The sequence below is a fragment of the Anopheles coustani genome, unplaced genomic scaffold (genome assembly GCF_943734705.1).
Source record: "Anopheles coustani unplaced genomic scaffold, idAnoCousDA_361_x.2 scaffold_12_ctg1, whole genome shotgun sequence".
NCBI classification, from domain to species: domain Eukaryota; kingdom Metazoa; phylum Arthropoda; class Insecta; order Diptera; family Culicidae; genus Anopheles; species Anopheles coustani.
Window position 1 is genome coordinate 497,759 of NW_026525384.1, and position 22,620 is coordinate 520,378.

The 22,620-nt window shown below is 38.3% G+C and overlaps 2 protein-coding genes across 2 annotated transcripts; one reads left to right on the forward strand and one right to left on the reverse strand.

The window, feature by feature from the left end:
- Positions 1 to 10,183: 10,183 nt before the first annotated feature.
- Positions 10,184 to 16,943, forward strand: LOC131271230 (sialin). The gene is made up of 6 exons (XM_058272629.1): positions 10,184 to 10,220; positions 12,747 to 12,946; positions 13,026 to 13,262; positions 15,265 to 15,693; positions 15,759 to 15,915; positions 16,412 to 16,943. The coding sequence occupies exons 1-6, from the start codon at positions 10,184 to 10,186 to the stop codon at positions 16,804 to 16,806; spliced, it is 1,455 nt and encodes a 484-aa protein (XP_058128612.1). The 3' UTR covers positions 16,807 to 16,943.
- Positions 16,944 to 19,119: 2,176 nt separating this feature from the next.
- Positions 19,120 to 21,737, reverse strand: LOC131271204 (chitinase-3-like protein 1). The gene is made up of 7 exons (XM_058272597.1): positions 21,509 to 21,737; positions 21,223 to 21,419; positions 20,900 to 21,133; positions 20,252 to 20,828; positions 19,490 to 19,789; positions 19,285 to 19,438; positions 19,120 to 19,207 (listed from the first exon to the last, which is right to left on the reverse strand). The coding sequence occupies exons 1-7, from the start codon at positions 21,735 to 21,737 to the stop codon at positions 19,120 to 19,122; spliced, it is 1,779 nt and encodes a 592-aa protein (XP_058128580.1).
- Positions 21,738 to 22,620: the final 883 nt, after the last annotated feature.

Genomic DNA, 22,620 nt, shown 5'->3' on the forward strand with positions numbered 1-22,620 from the left:
ATATAAAAAAAAACCTTGCGCGATGTCGCGCGAATCGCGCTAGATTTTTTTTGCACGGAGTTCAGCTCCTGTCAGGCGACGTCGCGCTGTAGTGTGGACCCCGAGTAACAGACCATTCACGGTTCCTTAAGCTGGCTGTAGACGTCACATATTAATCGGTGCAGATCTTTGACGTCTACAGCTTTCCTTTGTTCTCTCGTCGCCATCGTCTGTCATCAACATCCCACCAGATTTCCCGAATATTTGCGATATCTGGAGGGATGTTGGAAAGAACAAAGGAAAAGCTGAAGATGTCAAACATCTGTACAGATTAATGTGTAACGTCTACAGCCAGCTTTAAACTATTCTTTCACTTAACATCCTGACCAAATTCGTCGTCGTTTGTCGTGTCATTCTGGTTCTAATAAACCACGTTATATGGTTTACCTAAGGTGGTAATACATTTTTTGTAGGTGCACAATCATCTCATTTTCTCACGAGACGCCACTGGTAAGATGTATTGTAATATCCTTCAAAAAGGTCGCAAAGTACCAGTTTCCTTACCTGCCGCTCGGGTAACCTCGGGTAAATCAGATAGCCTGTATATTCTCAAAAAGGGCTAGAATGTTCGTGTTGTTTGAATATAATTAGAAGAATAATGTCAAATATGCAGATATTCTTACTCATTCAGTGAATTAAACAAATTATATTGACAAGTTAGATGTGCATATATCTCGGGGTCCACACTGCAGCGCGACGTCCCGTTTCAAAAGTAGCCCAGTTTCGGCAGAACAATCGCGCAAGCCAAGCGCGACAGAGGTGTATGTGGAAATATGTATCAAATTGGGGCGCAAACTCGGCTAAAATTTTTTGTTGAATTTTGAGGTAGTAATGCATGATATTTGTTTAGCTACGTATTTTATGCACCCTGAGTGAATTTGGCGCTTCTACATTTGAAATTCATTGAGAAAACCACCTAAAACAACCATCGACGATATTTTGCCCCACCGTAGGAGGTATATAGTTATGCTGACATCATGATGCCAACATTATGCTGACGCCAGGAAGCATACCAACGCAGCGCACCCACGGTCAACGCAACATGATCTCCCTTCATGTTGCGCCACCTCCAGCACCAGCCGCAGTACCAGCCCCAATGCTAGCTCCATCACCAGCTCCAGCATCTTCAACATCAGAATTAAAAGTTAGTTAGTTACCGTCTTCTGTAGCAGATAGTTCTAATTCTAATAAACGTATAATTGGCGCAGCCGTGCGGAGTCGGTTCGAGTGATTTCCTTTCGCTAAAAAGTGGAAAAAAAACAGAGCATAAAAACTGTTTCCAAGTGATCCCGCGTTTATAGCATCCAGGGACAACATTAACCGTCGAGGAGTTGAGGATCCCCCCGTAGGAATCATCTAGAGCACCAGCATCGCGAACTCGACTACGCTCCCCAAATGACGCAGACGCAAGTATTTTTTTTATTTTTGTTACCTATTTTCTTTTGTGAATCAACACTTTTTGTGGGCAAAATTATAGAATAGGAAAAATAATTAAAAAAAAAAGTGCTTGTGTACGAAAGCGAAACAACACAAAATTGTGTGCTTTCAAAGAAGTGAGTCAACACGTAAGGTGTACTTCTTAAACTTTAAACCATTCAATTTTATTTGTTACCTATTTTTGTTTTGTGAATCAACACTATTTGTGGGCAAAATTATATGCTTGTGCACGAAAGCGAAACAACACAAAATTGTGTGCTTTCAAAGAAGTGAGTCAACACGTAACGTGTACTTCTTAAACTTTAAACCTCTTCTGATTTGTTCGTTATTAGAAGATCTCTAAATCTCGTTATTAGAAGATCTCTCTCTCCTTATTAGAAGACGTCTAAAAACATTGGATGTCGGAAAATTCTAAGAATAAATCATTAAACGTCTTGAGGAAAACAAGGAAATTATTATCCAATATCCAAGTGCACTTGACAGACAGCAGCTCAGAAACAGATAATTCTAGCGAAGAAAGCGCTGAACATTCGCACATTCCTCTTAGCACCACTGCTAGTATCGAGTTACAAAAAATTCGTCTAAGCGAAAATACCGAAATGGATCAACTTGCAGCGCAGGTTAACGCAATTGCAGGCATGCTTGAATCTATGCGGGTTCAGCAAAATACGCAGCAAGAAGCGATAAACTCTCTTTTACAACGTGCCAACGGCCCGCAAACAGAAACACCCACAACCAGCGATTCTCAATCATCTGTTCCAATAACAGCTGAGACATTGTTCAAAATTCCAGACCCGATAAAGTCGATACCGAAGTATGACGGTAATCGTAAACAACTTTATTCGTGGCTTACAACCGCTGAAAATACCTTGAGAATTTTTGAAAACATGGCACCAGCGCAGCAGTATATCATTTTTGTTACTGCCATAGCTAACAAAATTAAAGGAACTTTTAGAAAATGGTATTATAAGCCCATCGGCTAGTCCGTATCCATCGCCATACAAACCATATCTCTTTGGAAACAAATTTACTCTTTTTGCGGACCACAAGTCACTACAGTACATTAAGAACTGTAATAAAAATCCAAAAATACTGAATTGGCGAATTGAACTGGAACATTATTATTATACTATCCAGTACAAGGAAGGAAAGTCAAACGACGTAGCAGACGCACTAAGCAGAAAAACAGGAAATGAATGTGAAATGAACAATAATAACACAGTCTCTTCAATTTCAGAAAATAACGAGATCAAATCAACCTCATCGGATGCTACCAACAATGATTCTGGCGAAGAAACCATTCATTCAGCAAACACATCAGGAGACATTTTCATCCACTCAACTGAAAGACCGATTAACTATTTTAGAAATCAACTAATTCTAGAAATTTCATCCTCAGATAACTCCACCACAGAATCAACGTTTCCAAACTTCAAAAGAGCAATTGTACGAAGGAAGAGTTTTGACCTGAGCAACGTTACCAACATCCTCAAAAAGAGTCATAATAACAAGCAAACAGCTATTTTAGCACCAGAAAATATCATACCGATCATCCAAGCGTCTTATAAAAAACACTTTAATCAAAATGGACATTTTGTAATAACCCATTATAAAGTAGAAGATGTAAAAAACGAGACCAAACAGGATGAAATAGTCCAACATGAACACGATAGGGCCCATCGAGAAGTAACTGAAGTAGAGAGGCAAATAAGACGAAGCTATTTCTTCCCAAAAATGTTAACAAAAATCAAAGTAGTAACCAAATTATGCAAAATCTGTAATTTACACAAGTACGAAAGGAAACCTTACAATATAAAATTATCCCCAAGGCCAATCACAACTAAACCGTTCGAAAGAGTCCATATGGACATATTTCAAATAGATAAACAAATTTTTTTGTCCCTAGTGGATTCCTTTTCCAAATTTACTCAGTTAATCCCAATGGATTCAAAAAATCTTATAGATGTAAAAAACGCTTTGACGATATTTTTCACAACCTTTGGAACGCCTAACTTATTGTAACAGATCACGAAACCACATTCAAGTCAATTCAATTGAAGCACTTTCTCAGTTCATTGAACATTGAAATAGAATACGCATATTTTTCGGAATCCAATGGTCAAGTGGAAAAAACGCATTCTACTCTTATAGACATTATAAACACAAATAAGCATAAATTCCCGGATACCAATATAATTGAAAAAATACTGCTCGCAGTTTCACTCTACAACTCTTCCGTTCATTCAGCTACAAAATATACCCCTAATGAGATAATTTTTAATCAACGCGATAGTTATAAGCTAAATACAAATCAATTATTCGAGAAAGTAGCAATTAACCTAGAGAAAGCAAAACTAATTCAAGAAAAAAGAAACGAAAAACTTGAAAGTCCCCCTAGAATACAAGAAAATTAAGAAGTTTTCATTATGCCTAATACACAAAAAAATTAGATCCAAGAAGTAAAGCCGTAAAAATTAAGAACGTCGCAGAAAAAACATTCATTACTGGAAATAACATCAAACGGCAGAAAAGAAAACTGAAAAGAATTTAGTTCCATAGGAAAATAACAAATTTATGTATTTTCTGTTTACTTTTATTTTCAGATGTTTCGCATTGCAATGTTTTTCCTCTTATTATCTTCAATCACCTACGCTCAATTTTTAATGATAAGTAATGTAACTGGAGATCCAGCATTAATTTTAAAAGAAAACGATTGTAAAATCCAAGTAGGGAACATAAAGATGATCCATCCTATTAATATGAGCAGTTTAGAGAGAAATGTACTAAATTTTGCCTCCATTTCGAGTAGAATCGATTTAACATTACCAATAGCAGGATTGATCAAACACAAAAGTAGGGAACTAGTGAACAACCTCCAAAAGTTAAAACCGATGAAACCCCGCAGAAGCAAACGTTGGGACGTTATTGGCACTGGTTGGAAATGGATCGCGGGCTCTCCGGACGCCTATGATTTAAAAATTATCAATTCAACATTAAACAGCCTCATTAACTCCAATGACCAACAGGTTAAAGTGAACGAAATACTGAATAGTAAGATAAATGATATCATGGTTACGGTGAATAGTATTATAACAAATCATGAGAATATCAACAACATACTGCTTAAGGAAATGGACGCCATCATGTTGCTCATGTTTATGGAAACCACCAACTACTAGAACTAGAAGAGACAATCCTAAGAACGCAAATTGCGTAATGGAAATTGAACAGATTCTGTATGATCAGGAAATATTCACCGAATTTCCCGAACAAGCCCTGAATTACGCAAACGACGACGACGGTCGCGCTCTAGTGTGGACCCAGTGGCGGATTAACAAACTAGGAGGCCCCACGCGGGAAATCAAACGGGCTGATTGATTTTTACAAATATTATATTTATGCGATGCATCGGCCGCCTAGTCCTTGTAAGTTTTTTTTAAATTTGTTGTTCATTTATTCAAGATTGAGGTGTGTATGCAGGATTTAATTACGTTATATAGTTTCTTTTACTCAAAAAATTATGTGTTTTTTACAATTCGAGGAATAATTAAGATTATCAAATAATTTTAAAAAGATTTATTGATTTACAAATAATGCAAACATAAAATTGAAACTATGGTACAGGCAGGATGAAAATTCAGATATTAATATATTCAAATAAACGAAACATTACTCGCTTGTAAATCCTAAAGTAAGTGTAAGTTCTAAATAATTTTTTTTCGACGTTTCTCCCTGTCCACATTTATGATGTCTGTTGCATCAATGTTATCTAAAAATTTCCGTTCGATATAAAGTATTGCTAAACTATTCAATTTTGGTTCACTCATCGAATTACGCAAATAGGTTTTTACCCTTTTCAAAACAGAAAACGATCTTTCTCCTGAGGAATTCGAATTGGTATTGTTAATAAAATTTTTAGATTTACCTCAATGTTTGGGAAAGTGCAGATCATTTCTTCGCTCACACGCTCACACATAATTTATATTATTTTGAGGAAGAAGCTCGTTTAATTTTTCTTGTACATTTGGAAACCAACTGCTACATTATTTTCTTTAATAAACAATAACAATTGTTCGAATTTATCCTCCTAATAATTTACATCAATGTAATTTGCGTAAACTTCTTTTATTTTTTCGCAGCATTGTAGTTTTTGTTCTTTTGCTTAATTCAAGTTAACAAATATTTTAAATGGTTCAATGGTTTTTTCGTATTTTTCTGCTCTGGGCTATTTGAACATCGCAAATGCTAAAGAAAGTATTGACTCTGAAATCATTCAGATTTTGTCTGTTCCTTTTCGAATTCGCTCATTCGAATCAAACGATAAACCAGTTATTCTTGTAGCTTCCCTTTCGATTTCATCAAAATTATTTCTGAAATTATTTACAAAATGTGTGAAAGGTCGATGTAAAATTGAGCATTTTTTTATTTCGCATTCTATGGATTGTAGTGATTTATTGGTCGCATTCATTCATTGCAAAGTTCTATTCCAGATTATGGTCATTGAATAAATTTTAAATTTATTTTTTTTAATTTTATTAACAATGATTTTGCCTCCTGAATTTCATTTTTCCTGTTTTTCATTTTCGTCAGTAACTATTTTATTTAACGCTTCCTTGATTTGCTGAAATCCAGCTTTGAATGCTGCTATTATTTGTGTGATCCACATTGCCCTCGGGGCCCCCAGAGAGGTCGGGGCCCCCCGCGGCCGCTTAGTCCGCTTACCGTTAGAGCCGCTGCTGTGTGGATCCCGAGTATGATGTGACGGATTGGGATTCGGATTTGGAGATCCGGATCTCCAAATGGGTTTGAATCAAGATAAATACACACTATATAAGGTAGCGGAATGTAGAGCATTTTGACGTCTACACTGCAAGAAATCGAAAAATATCTTTTGACAGTATGCTGATACTCAAATTTGGCGGGAATCGTCCTTAGAAGATAAACAAACAACAACGCTCGAGAACCAAACAAACCGATTCTTCAATTGCTTTCGTTTTGTTCGCATGGAAAATGTTTAAGAAGCCGTCGGCCGAAGTGGGTCACCGATTTTTCGACGAAATGTATCGAAGTTTCACCTCACGCACCTTCTCGTTACTCGCATAGTTGTTTACATTCTATGCTGTTTATCACCATGCTGTCAAAAGCCACGGTCGCCATTTTCTAAAAAAATACCTCCTAAAAAGTCACCTATTAGGTACGGTCACACGAGACGAACCTTTGCTGGTGAACCTTTCGCACACTATTACAAACGAATGCCAAAAAAAGGTTCGCCGAACCTTTTAGCGTTCACACGTAACGAACCTTTGATGTAGTTTCATTGATAGTTGGTAAGAATAAATCAAAGTAAGCATTGTAAACAAATGGGGAAATCGAACAGAACGTCAAAAAGGTTCGCGGCAAAGGTTCGTGCTATCCACCGAAATCGGTGAACCTTTTCTGCTCGAAAAAGGTTCACGAACTCTGCTCGATTCACTAACACATTCAAGAAAAGGTTCGCCGAGCGTCCAAATTCGAGCAGGGTTCGTCTCGTGTGACCGTACCTATTCAGTATTTAATCATCTTGATTTGAATCGATAGATTGGAGTCCCAACCGGGAATCAATTTTCCCAACACTAATCAAGTAGTGTTGGCAGAATCGAAAACGGAAAATTCGAAGATTCGATCCCTTGACGGATTCAAACGGATTGATTCCCGTTTGACGATTCGGGTTAGATTTGATTTTGCTATAAATATACATATATCTATATATATATACACCTTGGGTTTCATAGATGCGAATTGTATTGTATACACATATATAAATAGACAACCATTTGAAAAGACGTTACTGGTTCACAAATGCCAAGATGGATTTCAAGTTGCCATATTCCGATTTCACGATCCGATACCGGAATTCACAGAGGTGATCGACTGGTTTAAATTTGCTCTAGAAATTGTGCGTACATAAAAAAAAACATCCTTATTTGAATTTGTTTATGTATATTAAGTTTCTGTACATTCTTTTTCGGGGGTCCGCGACAGCCGAGCGGTAGCGCCGGTTAGAAAATCGGTCCATGAGCGTCGGGGCTCGCCACTTCGACGGCGTGGGTTCGAATCCCAACCGAGACCGGACCCTCCCCTGTACGAGAGGACTGACTATCCACGTACAACAGGGAAACAAGTCTCGTAAGCCCTTAACGGGCAGGCATGACCAAGAGGTCGTTACGCCAAGAAGAAGAAGACATTCTTTTTACAATTTAACGGCTATATTGATATTCGCTCTATTATAAAATAATATAATAAGTGATGTTTGAATTTTTTTGTTTTTGGGTTTTTATCTACATTCATTGTAATTTTCTTTAAACCGCATTATAGCAAACCGTTTGTATTTGAAGAGTGCCATTCTTAACTTAACGAATCAAACTTAGTATTATCTTAGTATTATCTTCGAAAACATATGAGCTTTAATGGTTTGAGCAAATGTTGCATTCAAACATACATACGATTCGCAAATTTATATGTTTGTTGATCTCATTTTGACCTTGCATGAATGTGTGCGTAAATTCTCCAAACTACGATCAAACCACGAGGACACCGCTGCAAAGTTGTTCAACAGGAAAAAACGACTCGCACGTCGTGGTTCGGCTTCCTCGAGCGAAAAAGCCTAGCAGAAACCACAACGACAGTCGATTGGAAGGCTTTTTTGCAATATAACTACCGGGTGGAAAATTTTCTCTATCAGTCTGCGATCAGACACGTTCAGCGAACGATCGTTGTGGCAAGTTGCTGACGAAGTGAAACGACCCCTCTCGTAGTCACATGTGGCATAGTGTCTGTTATCTCCGACCACGCGTGAGGTGCCAGAAAGTTTGATTTTTGCTCTTAAGATATACTTTGCGAATCATTTGCGTGATTGTGAAGACGTGACCGCTAGTGATAGGTGCTAACGAAAGTCCAAGCCAAAAAACATAATTACCGTGTTGGTGATAATTGGTGCAATGCTTGATCTTCAAGTGAAACGTGAAACTCATCTCCATCGCAGATCTAGCACCATATACAGTTGAAGTATCGTAAAAACTTAGTTAGTTACCAAAAACAATATTAACATATTACATTATACAACTAAAAACGAGCTCCGTAATTGAAAATTGTGAAATGATACTTCCACGATAATCTACAATTGTGTCTTTATTTGAATAGACTATGCAGTGACACGCACGATGTGGCATATTACAACAATGCCTAATTATAACCATTTTACCATTACGTGGCAAACTACACTAAGGCAGAGATTAAGGGTTACCATGTACCCAATTGTACTCGAATCGCGATAAATTGTTATCTATTCTTTTGATAAATTAAAAATACCACAACCACTTAAAACATTGGAACTAATCATCACAACTCATCACATTTAACTCTACGGTGGTAGTAACATCTTTTCCTCGACTCATAGATCTGTTTCAAGATTCTTGCTCTTCTAACGTCCCGTTTGTAATTAAACATTTATCTTCAAATTATATGTACATTTTGTTTTTTTTTTCAAAGCAACAAACTATGGTACTAGTTGCCACTTTGCTGGTCTATTATGTTTGCGTATAGTTGATTGACGTCTAAAAAAAAGCGTAAATATATGTAATGTTACTCTTTATATTTCCATTCATGAATCAAATCCTTTGTGGAACACATTCTGGGACCGGTCATGCCTCTAAAGAATGCATTTCTCAGAAGTAATTGACACAGACGTATGAGCTACTATTATCGTCAGGTTGTCGCGTCGCCATAAAACCCTTATTTTCCTCTTTCCCGACACTTGGGTTACAGATCTGATGCTCACATGGTTCTTACCTCGCTAAAAGTATATTACCGTAGCGCCACTAGTCTGCCTGCTGCTAGCGGTACATTTTCTTTAATCTTGTATATTTTATGTTTACTTTTCTCATTTTTATCTGCGTAGGAGAGTATTGTAGCTTGATATACCTGTTTTACCTGTATTCGTTACCCGACCTCGCTGAAGTTATCGCTGGATGAGTCTAAAACAGCACGACAGTTTATCTTTATAACACGACAATCGTGAACTAGACATTTATGAAAACACATTAACCGGAAAATTCAGCGACTCGTATGTCGCAAACATAGTTTTGAAGTTTGTGTCGAAAGCTGATCACCTTCAACACACTTGTCCAAGGCAATTTTCATTATCATAATACACATCACAACGTAGGTCCATTAGTACTAATATACGATTAAATTTATTTTTGATTTATTTTGCTTAATTCGATTGTCTCACTTTGGCCACAAAAACCTAACTTACTGTAGAAACACTCCTACAGCAAAAATAAGAATGTTCTTCTTTGTTACAGTATTGTAGTGAAAATCTACCAGCATCAAGCAAGTTAAGCAAATATAAGCACAGTTGTCCTTACTCATCCGATCTTCCGGCACATGGTATATACTCCGACTTTCTTGATTGTGTACTATAAATTCTGAACGCGTTGATACGGAACGCTTCGCGAAATAAAAATTATAAATGCATCAAGTGAAGGTTTTTTCATAGGTTCATGGTTTCGGAAGTGATGCTACGCGCAATCTTTTTTTGTTCCAACGTGAGTGTTGTGTTAAATTGTGATTGCAAAGGTTGATGGACTCAGTTAACAAATAGTTCGCTGTGAAAAAGTTCGATAGCTTATATTTAACTTTTTCAATAAGTACGTAAGGACTCCACACAATGTACGGACCATTAGTACAACTTATAAAAACCTGTGGTAAGTATCGACGAAACCGATGCCAATTTTCAAACGCTTTTAGCTTGTTCTTTGAATATATTCGGATTCGGTCTTATCGGATGATTTGAACTGTTATGAAAAAACAAGACGTTTGGTAAACAAATAATGATATAAGTAAATGAAAATTAATCAAGGATAAGTTTGATCAGTTAATGGAATATATCATCTTGAGCTGTCCTACAATGTCTTAACTTCAATGTGCCAGGTTTGCGCATTAGTTACTTTTTTCCATTCCTTATTGTCTAAAATCATCGATACTTCAGGGTCATTTGATATTTGTAATTGAATTCGATTTTCAACATCCAGTGATTGTTCTGGTTTTTTGCTTCAAATTCATCATTTATTTATTTTTTAAGCCAGTCCTCTTACTTTCCTTCATTCATTTTTGTTGCTTTTTGTGATTTTTCAACCGTGCAAACAAACGTGTTCGTTCTAGCTGTGTTTGTATCAATTATTGGTAGGAGCATTTTTACGAATACACGTGTGAAAAAATGACGTGCGTTTTTAAAAATGTATAGTACTGCTTCATCCCGATCATATAGCGTACGAAAAGGCTTAAGACTTCGTTAGAATATATTTCGCCTCTAGCTTTCTCGAATATTTATTATTCGCTTTGTAATTATGTTAGTTTATGTTTTGGTTTTGCTTAAAAATCTTTTTTTTATATTTGATACTTCTTTTATTCAATGTCATTAATAACCCTTTTTTAATTTTACCATTCCATTGCAAATGGTTTCGAACACTATAACTTCTAAGCATAGACAAGTGAAAACAAAATAATGTTATGATTTTCTTTCAAAACTTGTGCTACCCTTCATTTATAAATTCTTTTTCTCTTACATATCAATGTTTCTTATACATAGTGCAATTATGCAAAATTGGGGGATAATTAAAAAGTTTCAAGAATATCTTGTTAAAGGCTACAACCATACTTCCTCATTTATTAATTTGTGAAAAGCAAGAACATCATTAATATAAGCTCACACATCAATCAAAAACGTCGCAAATAGCTCAATAATCGCTGTCCTTTTGTTTTTGTGGTGATTCTTCGGCATGCTGTACTAAAATATGACCATGACTATAGGGGCTGGTCGGATACCATACAGAGATAATTGGTTTGAACAAAATCTGCTCATCATGAGGAAGGGCTGGTACGTCATGTTGCTCCAAGCTTAGCTTCGAGAGAGTTTGCTCTTCTGCAGCTACCACTTCAGCATGTGTCTTTTCCTCTTCAATTTCTTCCAACGTGTCCGGTAGACTCGATGCACTCACAACAAATCCATCAACATCGTTCGCAGTATAGTTGACTTTTTGTGTCATGTTGTTGGCATCAATATAGTGATATGCTCCAACTACAGTTCCAGTTGCGTCCTTTATTTCAACTTTGGCAGATGATCCCGCATTGTAACCGTATGCATACTGCCTGCAATCTGCTCCCAAGATATAGTACTGGCTACCGACTTCGGTTAGACTAGGCAAATCACAAGGATTGGAGCCCACAGATGCAAACACAGCAAAGCACAAGAGACTACACAACGATAAATACATTTCGTTGTCCTTCTAAGGAAATACTAACGCATTACATCTCCAATCATCCCAATTTATAGTTGTGGCATTTGATTTAAACATGTATTGACTTGAGATGCATTTCGATTGATAAATAGTTATATTGTATGCTACCTTCGACTACTCCCTCAACATAACATGTACCCTTGAGGCTTGAGCTGTTTGGTCGTAATTTTGGAACGATCGTCTGATAATAATGTCAACGAACTGCGACATTCAATGGCATATTTCAGTACAAAGAGACTTGTGGTACCTGTTAACTTTACAGTTCCATTTCAGACCTCCAGGGGAACTTTACAGCCAGCCTTCGAAGGCTTTGCAGTTTTCACTAAAACCCGATTTCACCAATCAAACACGTCATTTTATCTATTTTTTATTTTTGCCTGTACACCGCTAGGAAAGCAAATGCGTATTCTTGTTTGCGTATTTTTCCCTTTTCGCTCAACGTAACATTAACATGTGAATTCTCCAAGCGAAGCGATTAAATTGATGGCCCATCAGTGACCGTAAACTTGTCATCGCATTGCACATATCGTTTGAGAGACCTGATGCAACCATTGCGTATGCATGTTTGCACTTGCAATAGTTTCGCAGTCTATGCACCCGAGTACCACTACGGAAAGGTAGAAAAATCTCGTTTCGGCCGAGCACTTTTGCCCGCGGTCAGCTTCAAGGCATGTGCCTTCCGCAAAAGCAAACTGTGAAAGTACATCCTATCAACCGAATCGATCGATCTTCGAACAGCTGCATGAAGCATGACTTTGACATAAACGATAATTGCACTTTTCAGATTGTGAACGTAATGTGTGGTACTAAGCATTTTTTTAAGATTGTTCTCCATGCATCAGACTGCTTTAAAGTATTACATCCTGTAGGGAGATCTTTTATTTTAAATATGGTATAATATGAAATAATTAAAGAGAATTCAAACATTTACAGATCGCATACCGACGCGGTTCAATGTCTCCATTATGCTGTTCATGGCATGTTTGATCAGCTATATGCTTCGTGTCAACATGTCCGTCAACATATTGGCCATGGTACAGCCGATCCAGAGCAACGTCAAACCAGTACCAGTGAATACCACATCGGATTTCTCGATCAATCGGACGACACTGCCTACTGCCAATGTCCCAGATGTAGGTGATTCCTCCCAAACAACACAACACGTTCACCTTCGATCGGTTAGGTTTAAAGCATTTGTTGTTATTGTTTCAGTATGGACCTCGATACAACTGGACCTCGCACGACCAGAGCATCATTTTGGGTGCCTACTTTTACGGCTATCTGGTATCGTCGTTGCCGGCCGGTGTTTTCGCGGAGCGCTTTGGAGGACGTAATATAGTTGGACTCTCGCTGGCATTTAGCGCTCTTCTCACCGCACTTACCCCACTGGCCGCTGAGTACGGCATGTGGGCCACGATCGTCAATCGCGTGATATTGGGAGTCTTGGGCGTGAGTAGACACTGTTGCCATGTGGAATCAGCTACGACAATGTCATAATGATGCTCCAAATGTTACTTTAAAACACATTTTTCGGATCTGTTTTCTGTGTCATTTAAGCTTCATCCAGAATATGTTTGTTGTTTTTCTGTTAATGTAATTATTTTTTTTAGTGCCTATCATATTTGCAACTGTGATTTTGTCCACTATGCTCCTAGGAAAACAATAGAAGGAATCGCATACGGATTTGTTTAATTTAAACCATGGTTAAAAATAAACGATCGCCCATTTTCATAGACCTAGGAACTGGAAATTAGCCTGGAGGAGTAACGATGGTTTGTACTGATTATAACGACCATTTATTTAGACGAAAACGATTGACAAATGCATCCTATTCGTTGAAAATGAACGCTAGACGGCAAATTAAACGATGGATAAATAAACAAATCCGTATGCAATTCCACCTAATATTTGATACGAGCGATATGTTCGAGTGTTAAAGCTATTATACAGCAGTTGTAAACTTAAAGCGGAAAGCAACTGTATCGCTTGAAATCTCCAGGTGAAAGCAAATATCACTGCTCCCGGTAGCGATACTACGTCCGGTTATCTTGGAGCTTAGCTAGTTACAGGCTTTGCCAGCCAACTTTGCCTCGAAAGCATGTGATTTTGACTCTAACGCACGTTATTTTGAAATAGCTGTTGTCTCTAAAGCAACTGGTATTGAAATAGCTCATTGACAGTTGTCTCTAACGCATCTCATTTTGTCTCTAACTCATCCGACTATGTCTCTAACTCGGGGTCCACACTACAGCGCGACGTCGCCTGACAGGAGCTGAACTCCATATAAAAAAAAACCTTGCGCGATGTCGCGCGAATCGCGCTAGGTTTTTTTTGCATGGAGTTCTGCGCCTGTCAGGCGACGTCGCGTTACGCGACGGTGCAGTCTGGAAAGCGTGTAACGCGTCTGGGTCAAGCCGAAAATTAAGGAAAAACCAAAGTAATTGTGGTCTTGATACATTAAAAGACTCCAAGAACAATACATTTTTTTTTATTTGGTATTCTTTAAATCTATTCTTATGTATTTTTGAACAATTTTGCGTTTAATTTGTATACGCCTGCATACGTATGTCAACTAAGAATGTATGTCACTTGACAGTTAAGATAGTGGGTTTATGCCACCGGGTTGAACACCACAATGCAGGCTTCTTAGTTGACTTACGTACGCAGGCACGTATAAAAATTAAATGCAAAATTGTTCAAAAATACATAAGAATAGCTTTAAAGTATACCAAATAATAATTTTATTGTTCTTGGAGCCTTAAAATGAATCAAAACCACAATTACTTTGGTTTTTCCTTATATTTTGGCTTGAGGCAACCCAGACGCGTTAGAGACATAGTCGGATGAGTTAGAGACAAAATGAGATGCGTTAGAGGCAACTGTCAATGAGCTATTTCAATACCACATGCTTTAGAGACAACAGTTGATGAGCTATTTCAATCATCGGTGGGTTAGAGCTGAACATAGGTGGCAAACCCTGTATAAAGTTACTTTTTACTTTTACTTTTGTACGAATTGTTGGTGTGGATGTACTTACAGGGTTGCTGAAGCAATTGCTTTCTATTTATTCTATAATGTGAGATGGTATAACATTCTACGAAGATTATTGGTATTATAGACAAATCACCAACAATTTGTTAACGAGTAGCTAGCAGCTGTACTGTTTACTCTTCCGGCAAACATTAATCTCACGGCAAAGGTTTAATTATTGTAAGTTGTGTGATAAACAGTTAGTACAGTAAATGGCTTGTCCTACCAATGAGAGGAGCAAAATTATGTTCAAGTAATTAGCGTACTTTCAACTAATGGCAAAATAAGGCAAATTGTTTGGTAGATTACCAAAGCGGCTTATATAGCCCGGTTGTCTATTGGTATTAAAAGAGTACCGTGTGGCGATGTTCATTCACATTTATCAGTCAACTTAATTAACTCATAACTTCCATTCTTTCAGGGATTTTTATATCCGGCTCTGCATAATCTTATTTCTAAATGGGCTCCACCGGATGAGAAAGGCAAGTTTGTGTCTGCACTTATGGGGGGAACCTTCGGAACTGTAATCACTTGGCCACTGGTTGGGGTGTTAATCGAAACAGTTGGATGGTCCTTCGCATTCTACATACCCGCAGTAATATCGGCGATTGTTGCTGCTCTATGGTATATTATCGTTGCCGACAGCCCATCGTCACATCCTCGAATTAAAGCAGAAGAAAGGGATTATATTGAGAAATCACTCGGGGACACTGTCTCTAAATCGAAACTGCTTCCGCCCATTAAATCACTTGCCACATCTCTTCCTTTTCTGTCCCTACTGGTTCTTCATTTCGGAAACCTTTGGGGTCTGTATTTCCTCATCACAGCCGCACCTAAATTCATGAGTGAGGTACGTAAACACGAATTAAGTAAATCGTTCAATTATCATCATATTAAGCGATTATGTCCTTGCAGGTACTCGGTTTCAATCTTGCCAAAGCTGGATTTTTGTCTGCTTTGCCATATCTTGCTCGCTCACTGGCGGCATTTTTATTCGGAACGATAGGTGATTTCTTGAGAAAAAAATCCATCCTCGGAGTAACTGCAATACGTAAATCGTTTTGTGTATTCTGTAAGTCTCATATATTAAACTATATGCCTTAGAATCTTTACTTTAAGAATCATCCTTAAAATCATTTTTCCCATTTTCATTTCATTTGTCTACCATTTGACATCTCCTTGCTTACTGAATCCGGCATAATAATAAATACTGGTGGTAGCTGATAGTTCCAGCGAAGAGGGTATTTTTGTGTTAGTTTCTTTACGTTTCTCAGTCGTTTAACGGACACTTTTTCGCATAGAACCTTCTTTTACATAACAAACTACACAAGTCAAAAACCAGAAACCCCTTTTTTACTGTACCAACATGAGACTAAGGGTTTTTAATTTAAAACAGAAGATTGCCAACATAATTACTTTCCTCTGACAAGCCTGCGCTATAAATAGCTTCACCTGCACCAAGAAACAAACCATAGTTCCAACTTCACCTCTTTAATAAATAAGCGACGGCGACGCAACGAGTCAAACGGTTGTCACTAGTTGATCAACTGATTCAATTTTAATTGCAGCTCACATAATACCCGGACTGTTTCTCGTGGGGCTCATCTACATTGGCTTCGACCCTTACGTATGTGTCGCCATCATCACTCTTTCGCTTGGTTTCAACGGCGCGTCAACGATGACCAATCTGCAAAACTCGCAGGACCTGGCGCCGAACTTCGCCGGAACTCTGTATGGTATCATTAACTTCGTCGGTACGTCCAGTGGGTTTATTTCACCTATCCTGGTGGCCCACTTCACCGTGGATCGAAGCACTATGGATGAGTGGAAGTATGTCTTCATGATTGGGGCTACTGCCTACATTATACCAGCTCTAGTATTCGTGGTCTTTGGATCAGGACAGGTGCAAAGGTGGAACGAACCAAAGCAAAAGCCATCGTCAACCAAACCAGATGAAGCATGAAACTTTACACCAGGCAGTCTTTTCCAACGAACCACAATTCCTTTAGTTTGAATCTCATACCAAACAACGTTTGTAATCTTCAGCCCTATGGAAAGTGGATGTAGATACACAATTGGAGAAACTTAAAAGTATTATTAACATTATTATCTGAAATGAGCAAATGATGTATAGTTTTGAATCTTCTTATTGAACATGTGTTAGCAAGTGTACAAAAACCCTACAAACGTTGCCATTGAAGATGTAGAGTAGTGTGTTATAAATAAAATTTGTTTATTAATTGTATGTTCGTCTTATTAACTCATTGTTAGAAAGATAAGTGCGAATATTCGATGACCATACAACAAAGGCGGCCGCACTAGGGATTCTTAGAAAACAAATATATGTTCATTTTATTCAAAAAGGAAGCAATACGTTTTGCCAAAAATACAACATTTTGTGTTCGTTTGGCTTGTAATCTTCAAGTCCATTGCGATCACTACTGTACATTTCCCATGCGTTCGGCGCATTGCTTCATTCGTACTGGCTCTGCTATCTTTCAATAATGTATTATATTCTATAACACACACTGGTCAACATGCAGTCTTCTGTCAAACAAAACGCACCATACTTCAGAGCAATAAACTTTACACCCATTTAGGTGTAGCTTTCACCACACGTGCCCCTCCCATAGTGAAATCATTCAAAGCAATACTGTGTTAGTAATTTGATTTGTTTCGGATACAAAACAAACGCTTTTGCGTGACAGGCAAAATGTCGATCAGAGTAGAGTTAAAGAAGAGTTCACCGTGGGATAGGAACGGTACGTAAAAGAACCTGCGAACACAGCGCTGAAACAATACGCTGATTGTCCAAAAACATTAACGGTTTGTTATCCAAGAATCATAATTAATGACTGCAGTCATTCATGATTCATGATAAATCATGATTTATGTTCATTTTTTGTAAATTAACTACAAAATACGATACTTGAATTTTTTAAACTTTAAGTTTATAAGTGTGAACTGTTTTGTTCAGGTTTTGAAACCTATTCTTTATATAAACCTGGTTTTAACTTCATTTTATTTTAACTTCATTATATTCGATAGGTTATCCCATAACGCAAAGCGATTTTCACCATTTTGATGTCGGAATTTTTGGATAAAAATATTGAAAAATGTGAATAAACCTTACTGTTCAATAGATTATGAAGAATGAAATATGGTATTATCCATTAATTTTCGCATCCTAGTAGATAGGGCCAACACCGAAGAAAACTGCCAATGTCTGAAAGGCGGAAATAATACAAACACATTTGTGCATAACAATATTCTTAATCAATATAAAATGATCACCGGTATTGTGTGAATAGTGAAATAATTTAAAAAATTGAATTTTTTTTATGCAATTAATCCATATATAAATATTGCACACCATACAAGTTCCAATTGTAATTAAAACAAATTTGATGCATAAAAAGGTATAAAAGATTTCGTTGAAAACATGAACCAATATCTTTGGAAGCAAGCTGGTTGCTTCATCGTAGTAAAATGACTATGGAGAGAAGTGCCATAAGGTTGAAGTAAAACCCAAAGTCAAGGTTTCTGTGGTTTCTGAAAACAGTTATGTTTTCGTTCATATAATTGTTTTTGTTATTGCTTTTGTTCTACGTTCCGAATCTAAAAACATTGCGCTTTTGTCAGCGCAAGCACGTACGCACATCTTAACACGAACAAATTTATTCAAAGTACGTGAGCAGCAAGGATAACAAAATTAGGAACAGTCCTATCAACTTGCTAATCACGGTATTCGGCATGGAAATAAAAGAAAGTTGTTATCAGCGGTTCCACTTTATCAGTGAACAGTTTCTTGAATGGCATCATAACGAACCACAAGCCTTCAATACCAACACGTAGAGATGAAGACATCAGACGAACGCTTAGTTAAAAGAAACATTTTATTCAAAGAAAACCTAATCATATCGGAACCCGCCCGGTTTACTTGCAACTATAGCTCTCCTAGACAGATCGACACAATCACTGGATTGTTTTAGTGGCGAGTAAGCTATCGCGCATTTCCAAAACAACTTTATGCCAGATAGGATACGCTGGTTGGTGGTTCACCAACGGTTGCTACGCTGCAGAAAAGCTATTTATTAATTTCTTGAGCTCATTCGAAGAGCAGCATTGTATTGCAAGGCTCTGTTGCGCAGTCTTTAATCTGGTCGTTTGAGCGATGTCTATTGAAGATATTATTTTATCTGACCGTGTTAATCTTCTCATTTCTTTTGGTTTTTTCTTCAATCGCTTAGCGATTTTTATACAGTCATACGAAGTCCTACGATCCTTCAACGACACATTTTTTACATCGCTCATCGAAAATATAACCGTGAGCACAGGTGAATTTGTTTTCTTCGCACATTGGTCTGTATGGAGAAAAATATAATAAGAAGTCTTTCAGTTTGAACAAATCTAATAAACTAGTTGAAAAAAATATACTTACAATCCTCGTTTGCAGAGATAGTATGAGCGTTTATCGTGCGGATCCTGCAATATCCCATCACAAGGGCAAACTTTCGTTTCGAAGACTCCAAACGACGGTATAGGCTGTGCACCCACGGAATTGGCCTGAAATTGCACCGACACCGGTGCTGACACTCTATCAACGTTTGCCTGCAACTGTAACGATGAGGGCGAAAGCTGTCCACCATTCATCTCCGAGTACAGTTGTGCCGAAAGACAAGAGGATGGTGTATTCACAGGAGCAGGAGGAGTTGTGGGGACTTTCGGTTCGTGGGAGCCACTGGTGGCTACTAGTTTAACACAAGGGTTGCAAGCTTGACAGAAAGTTGGTGGTCGATACGTTGCTGGAGCCATCGTAAGAAACTCCATCGGTTTTGGTGTGGTTGTGGTGGTAGTCGTTGTGGTCGTCGGTCCATGTGCCGTGGCGAATATTCTAAGACTTGGTAGTTGGTGTAGACATGATTTTGGGGGATGGAGGGGCGGTGCTATAGAACCACAATGTGAACAAGGTCTTATGGGACGATGATGCGAGCAGGATGGTTTGGTGTATACCACACGTTGGCTATCTGTCTGCTCAGAGAAGAGCGGGCACTTGTTAGAACCGCTTAATTGTAGATTTTCGGAAAACAATTGCCCCCCGGTTAAAGCCGAACCCGGTGATCTGTTGGAGCCAGCAGGTATAGACTGATCAGCAATAGCTGATGATAACAGACTCATGTCTACACTGTCACCCAAATCCACTAAAGTACCAATATTTGAAGGAAACATTGCATCTCCTTGGAAGAATTCTGCAGATTGCTCGGCCGATAACAGTAGGTCATCAAACATGATTTCCATAGAACCCACTGACGATAACTGAGGCTGTTCAACCAGTTCCCCCATTCCAGAAAGTTTGCCAGTCAAGTCGGTAGGAACTTTGGACCTTTGGTAAACATCTATAGCTTTACCCAACTGTTCGATTGCATCACTGCTTTCTTCTACATAAACATCACATGGTTGCTTATTGTTCACTGCAGAATTGTAGATATCCTGTCGCATTTGGGAAAACGGGGAACTATTCAAGGCCGAATCGAAATGGTAGATCTGGGAATCTGTGATTACTGACGGAGGCAGGTAGTCGGACTGCATCGCTGCCATTACGATCGTAGTCAACGGATACTGTCCATCACCGCAAATGTTGATCGGATCGTCTTCGTCGTAATAGAATACGGCCAATCCCGCAAGGTTCTGCTGAATCACAAATCCCACTTTCTCTTTTATGGACTTTTCGTTTTCATACGAATACCAAGACAAGTCGCGAAACGCATACGGACTCTTAGCACTACTGTCCCAAATCTCCAGAGAACCACTGTACAATTTTCGACAAATTTTGTAATACGGACGGATCTTCAACTGGAGCGCCGGTGTTCCAACGCGATACTCGTTCTGTATGTATAACTTGTAAGTTAGGGTCATCGTTTGGATCACGATAACTATCTTACCACAACTCAGCCCAGCCAGTTTCCAGCGATCCACGTGATAATCCTGGAAAAAATGTCGGAAAATTACTACCGTCATGTCACCTAAGACAAATTACGTGTATCTTCATTACTCACAATGCTATTCGACGATCCCGGGCTGCTCGAGTATAAAGGGGCTATGAAGGATGTTTTACGCAACTTGCGGAACTCGGTCGTACTCAGTATTACAAAGTCCGCATATTTGTCTATCTTTTCAACCGGGTAGTTTACCTCTATCACGGACGGCCGACTAGGAACAGTCACCGTCAGTAAAAGACCGTATCGATCACATGCTTGACGAAGATCTTTCAGTAGCCGTACGTAGCGATCCTTCAAGAGAGAATATGTTTTCATGAATATGCTCCAAGATAACATTAGTGGAAATATTGTGTGTACAAATGTAGCTTCTTAAGACATACCCGTTCTTGAAGAGCAGGATATAGCCAGGACAAATCGATCCCATCAAATCCATGTGAAACTGTAAACTCAATCAAGTTATCCACAAACGCTGCACGCCGTTTGTCATCACAGGATAAGAAGACGAATAGGTCCGATGGGACCACGGAACCACCAAAAGATGCAATAATCTTCAAACCTGCCCTCTTGTTGTACACACCTTTGAAGACGAAGACGAAAGGCATCATTTAATGGATAAAGATTTATCTCAAAAGTGCACATTAACAAACAGAATCAACAATTACTCACAATGATCGTTGCAGAATGGAAGTGGAACACCATCCGGGCTAATAAGAATATCTGTCACTACGAGATAGCCGCACTTAATATGATCTATTTTCGCCATACCAAAGTTTGAACTTTTTATCGTAAGAAACAACGCCGGTTGCTTGAAGGTATTAGCTGCAGCAGCACTGCATGATACTAGTACCAACGATAACACAAGAATTAAGCAACTTAATCCTCTTTCGGGACCCATTTTGAAATCGTGTCGCTTAAGGCGTTTAGACGTACTGCACAATGTGCATAAGAACCGGGTGCACCGGAGTAACGAACAAGAGAACCATATGGTTTCGAACTAAAATGTCCACACCGGGTTGCAAGTGCTTTTATAAACCCATTCCCTCTCTTCCGCCCAAAGTCACCGCCTTTCCACTGAAAGAAGTGTCGTTCACATGCGTACGACGCGCACTTCCACCTGTTATTCCGCTACTTTTCTTATTTCTTGTTTTATCTATTGCTGGCCAGGCAGCGTGCAAAAATAGCACACACCAAACTACACTGTTTATGGAAAACAACTAGCCCCGCATGCCCTCCGCAGTGTGGCTAGTTCGCTTCCTTGCGCTTGCTTGGAATTCGAGGGGAACGTGAATTTGAGATTTTTAACTCAAAGCATCACCTTGCTGTTGCTGTTATCATGTAGCAAAATTCCGTTGAGTCGAAAACCTTTTTTCATAAAGTGGACAAAAAGCGACAGGCTAGGGTAACTAAAACCATTACCAAAACCAACAAACAGGCTCATTAAAGGCAATGACAAATTTTCTAAAAAATCCTTTTTTTTCCATTCCCCAAACCGCATTTGACATTGATAGGAAAGCGTTACAAAAAAAAAAAAAATGTTGTTAATCGAAAACAATACAGGATGTGTATTGAAAAAAAGGAATTTCAAATATGTTTCTAGTCAAAAGTATAGCACTTTGCTTCTATTGACCATACTGAAGCGTATGTTTTATATATATTGATACCATTAATAAAACAATGATTATTAGATGAAAGAAATGAAAGTTTCCGGATCAACGTACTTGCTGAGGATTATTTTGAAAACTGTTTACCCACCGCTTTTCATCATCATGAACAATTTC

What these genes read in the sequence shown, in the direction of transcription:
- LOC131271230 (XM_058272629.1), top strand. Translation starts at nt 10,184, where the DNA reads ATGTACGGACCATTAGTACAACTTATAAAAACCTGTG. An exon ending in CTACTGCCAATGTCCCAGAT is followed by an intron (nt 12,947 to 13,025) that starts GTAGGTGATTCC and finishes TTATTGTTTCAG; the next exon opens with TATGGACCTCGATACAACTG. An exon ending in TGATATTGGGAGTCTTGGGC is followed by an intron (nt 13,263 to 15,264) that starts GTGAGTAGACAC and finishes CCATTCTTTCAG; the next exon opens with GGATTTTTATATCCGGCTCT.
- LOC131271204 (XM_058272597.1), bottom strand. Translation starts at nt 21,737, where the DNA reads ATGGGTCCCGAAAGAGGATTAAGTTGCTTAATTCTTGTGTTATCGTTG. An exon ending in TCCATTCTGCAACGATCATT is followed by an intron (nt 21,420 to 21,508) that starts GTGAGTAATTGT and finishes TCGTCTTCAAAG; the next exon opens with GTGTGTACAACAAGAGGGCA. An exon ending in ACTGTACTCGGAGATGAATG is followed by an intron (nt 19,439 to 19,489) that starts GTGGACAGCTTT and finishes ACGTTGATAGAG; the next exon opens with TGTCAGCACCGGTGTCGGTG.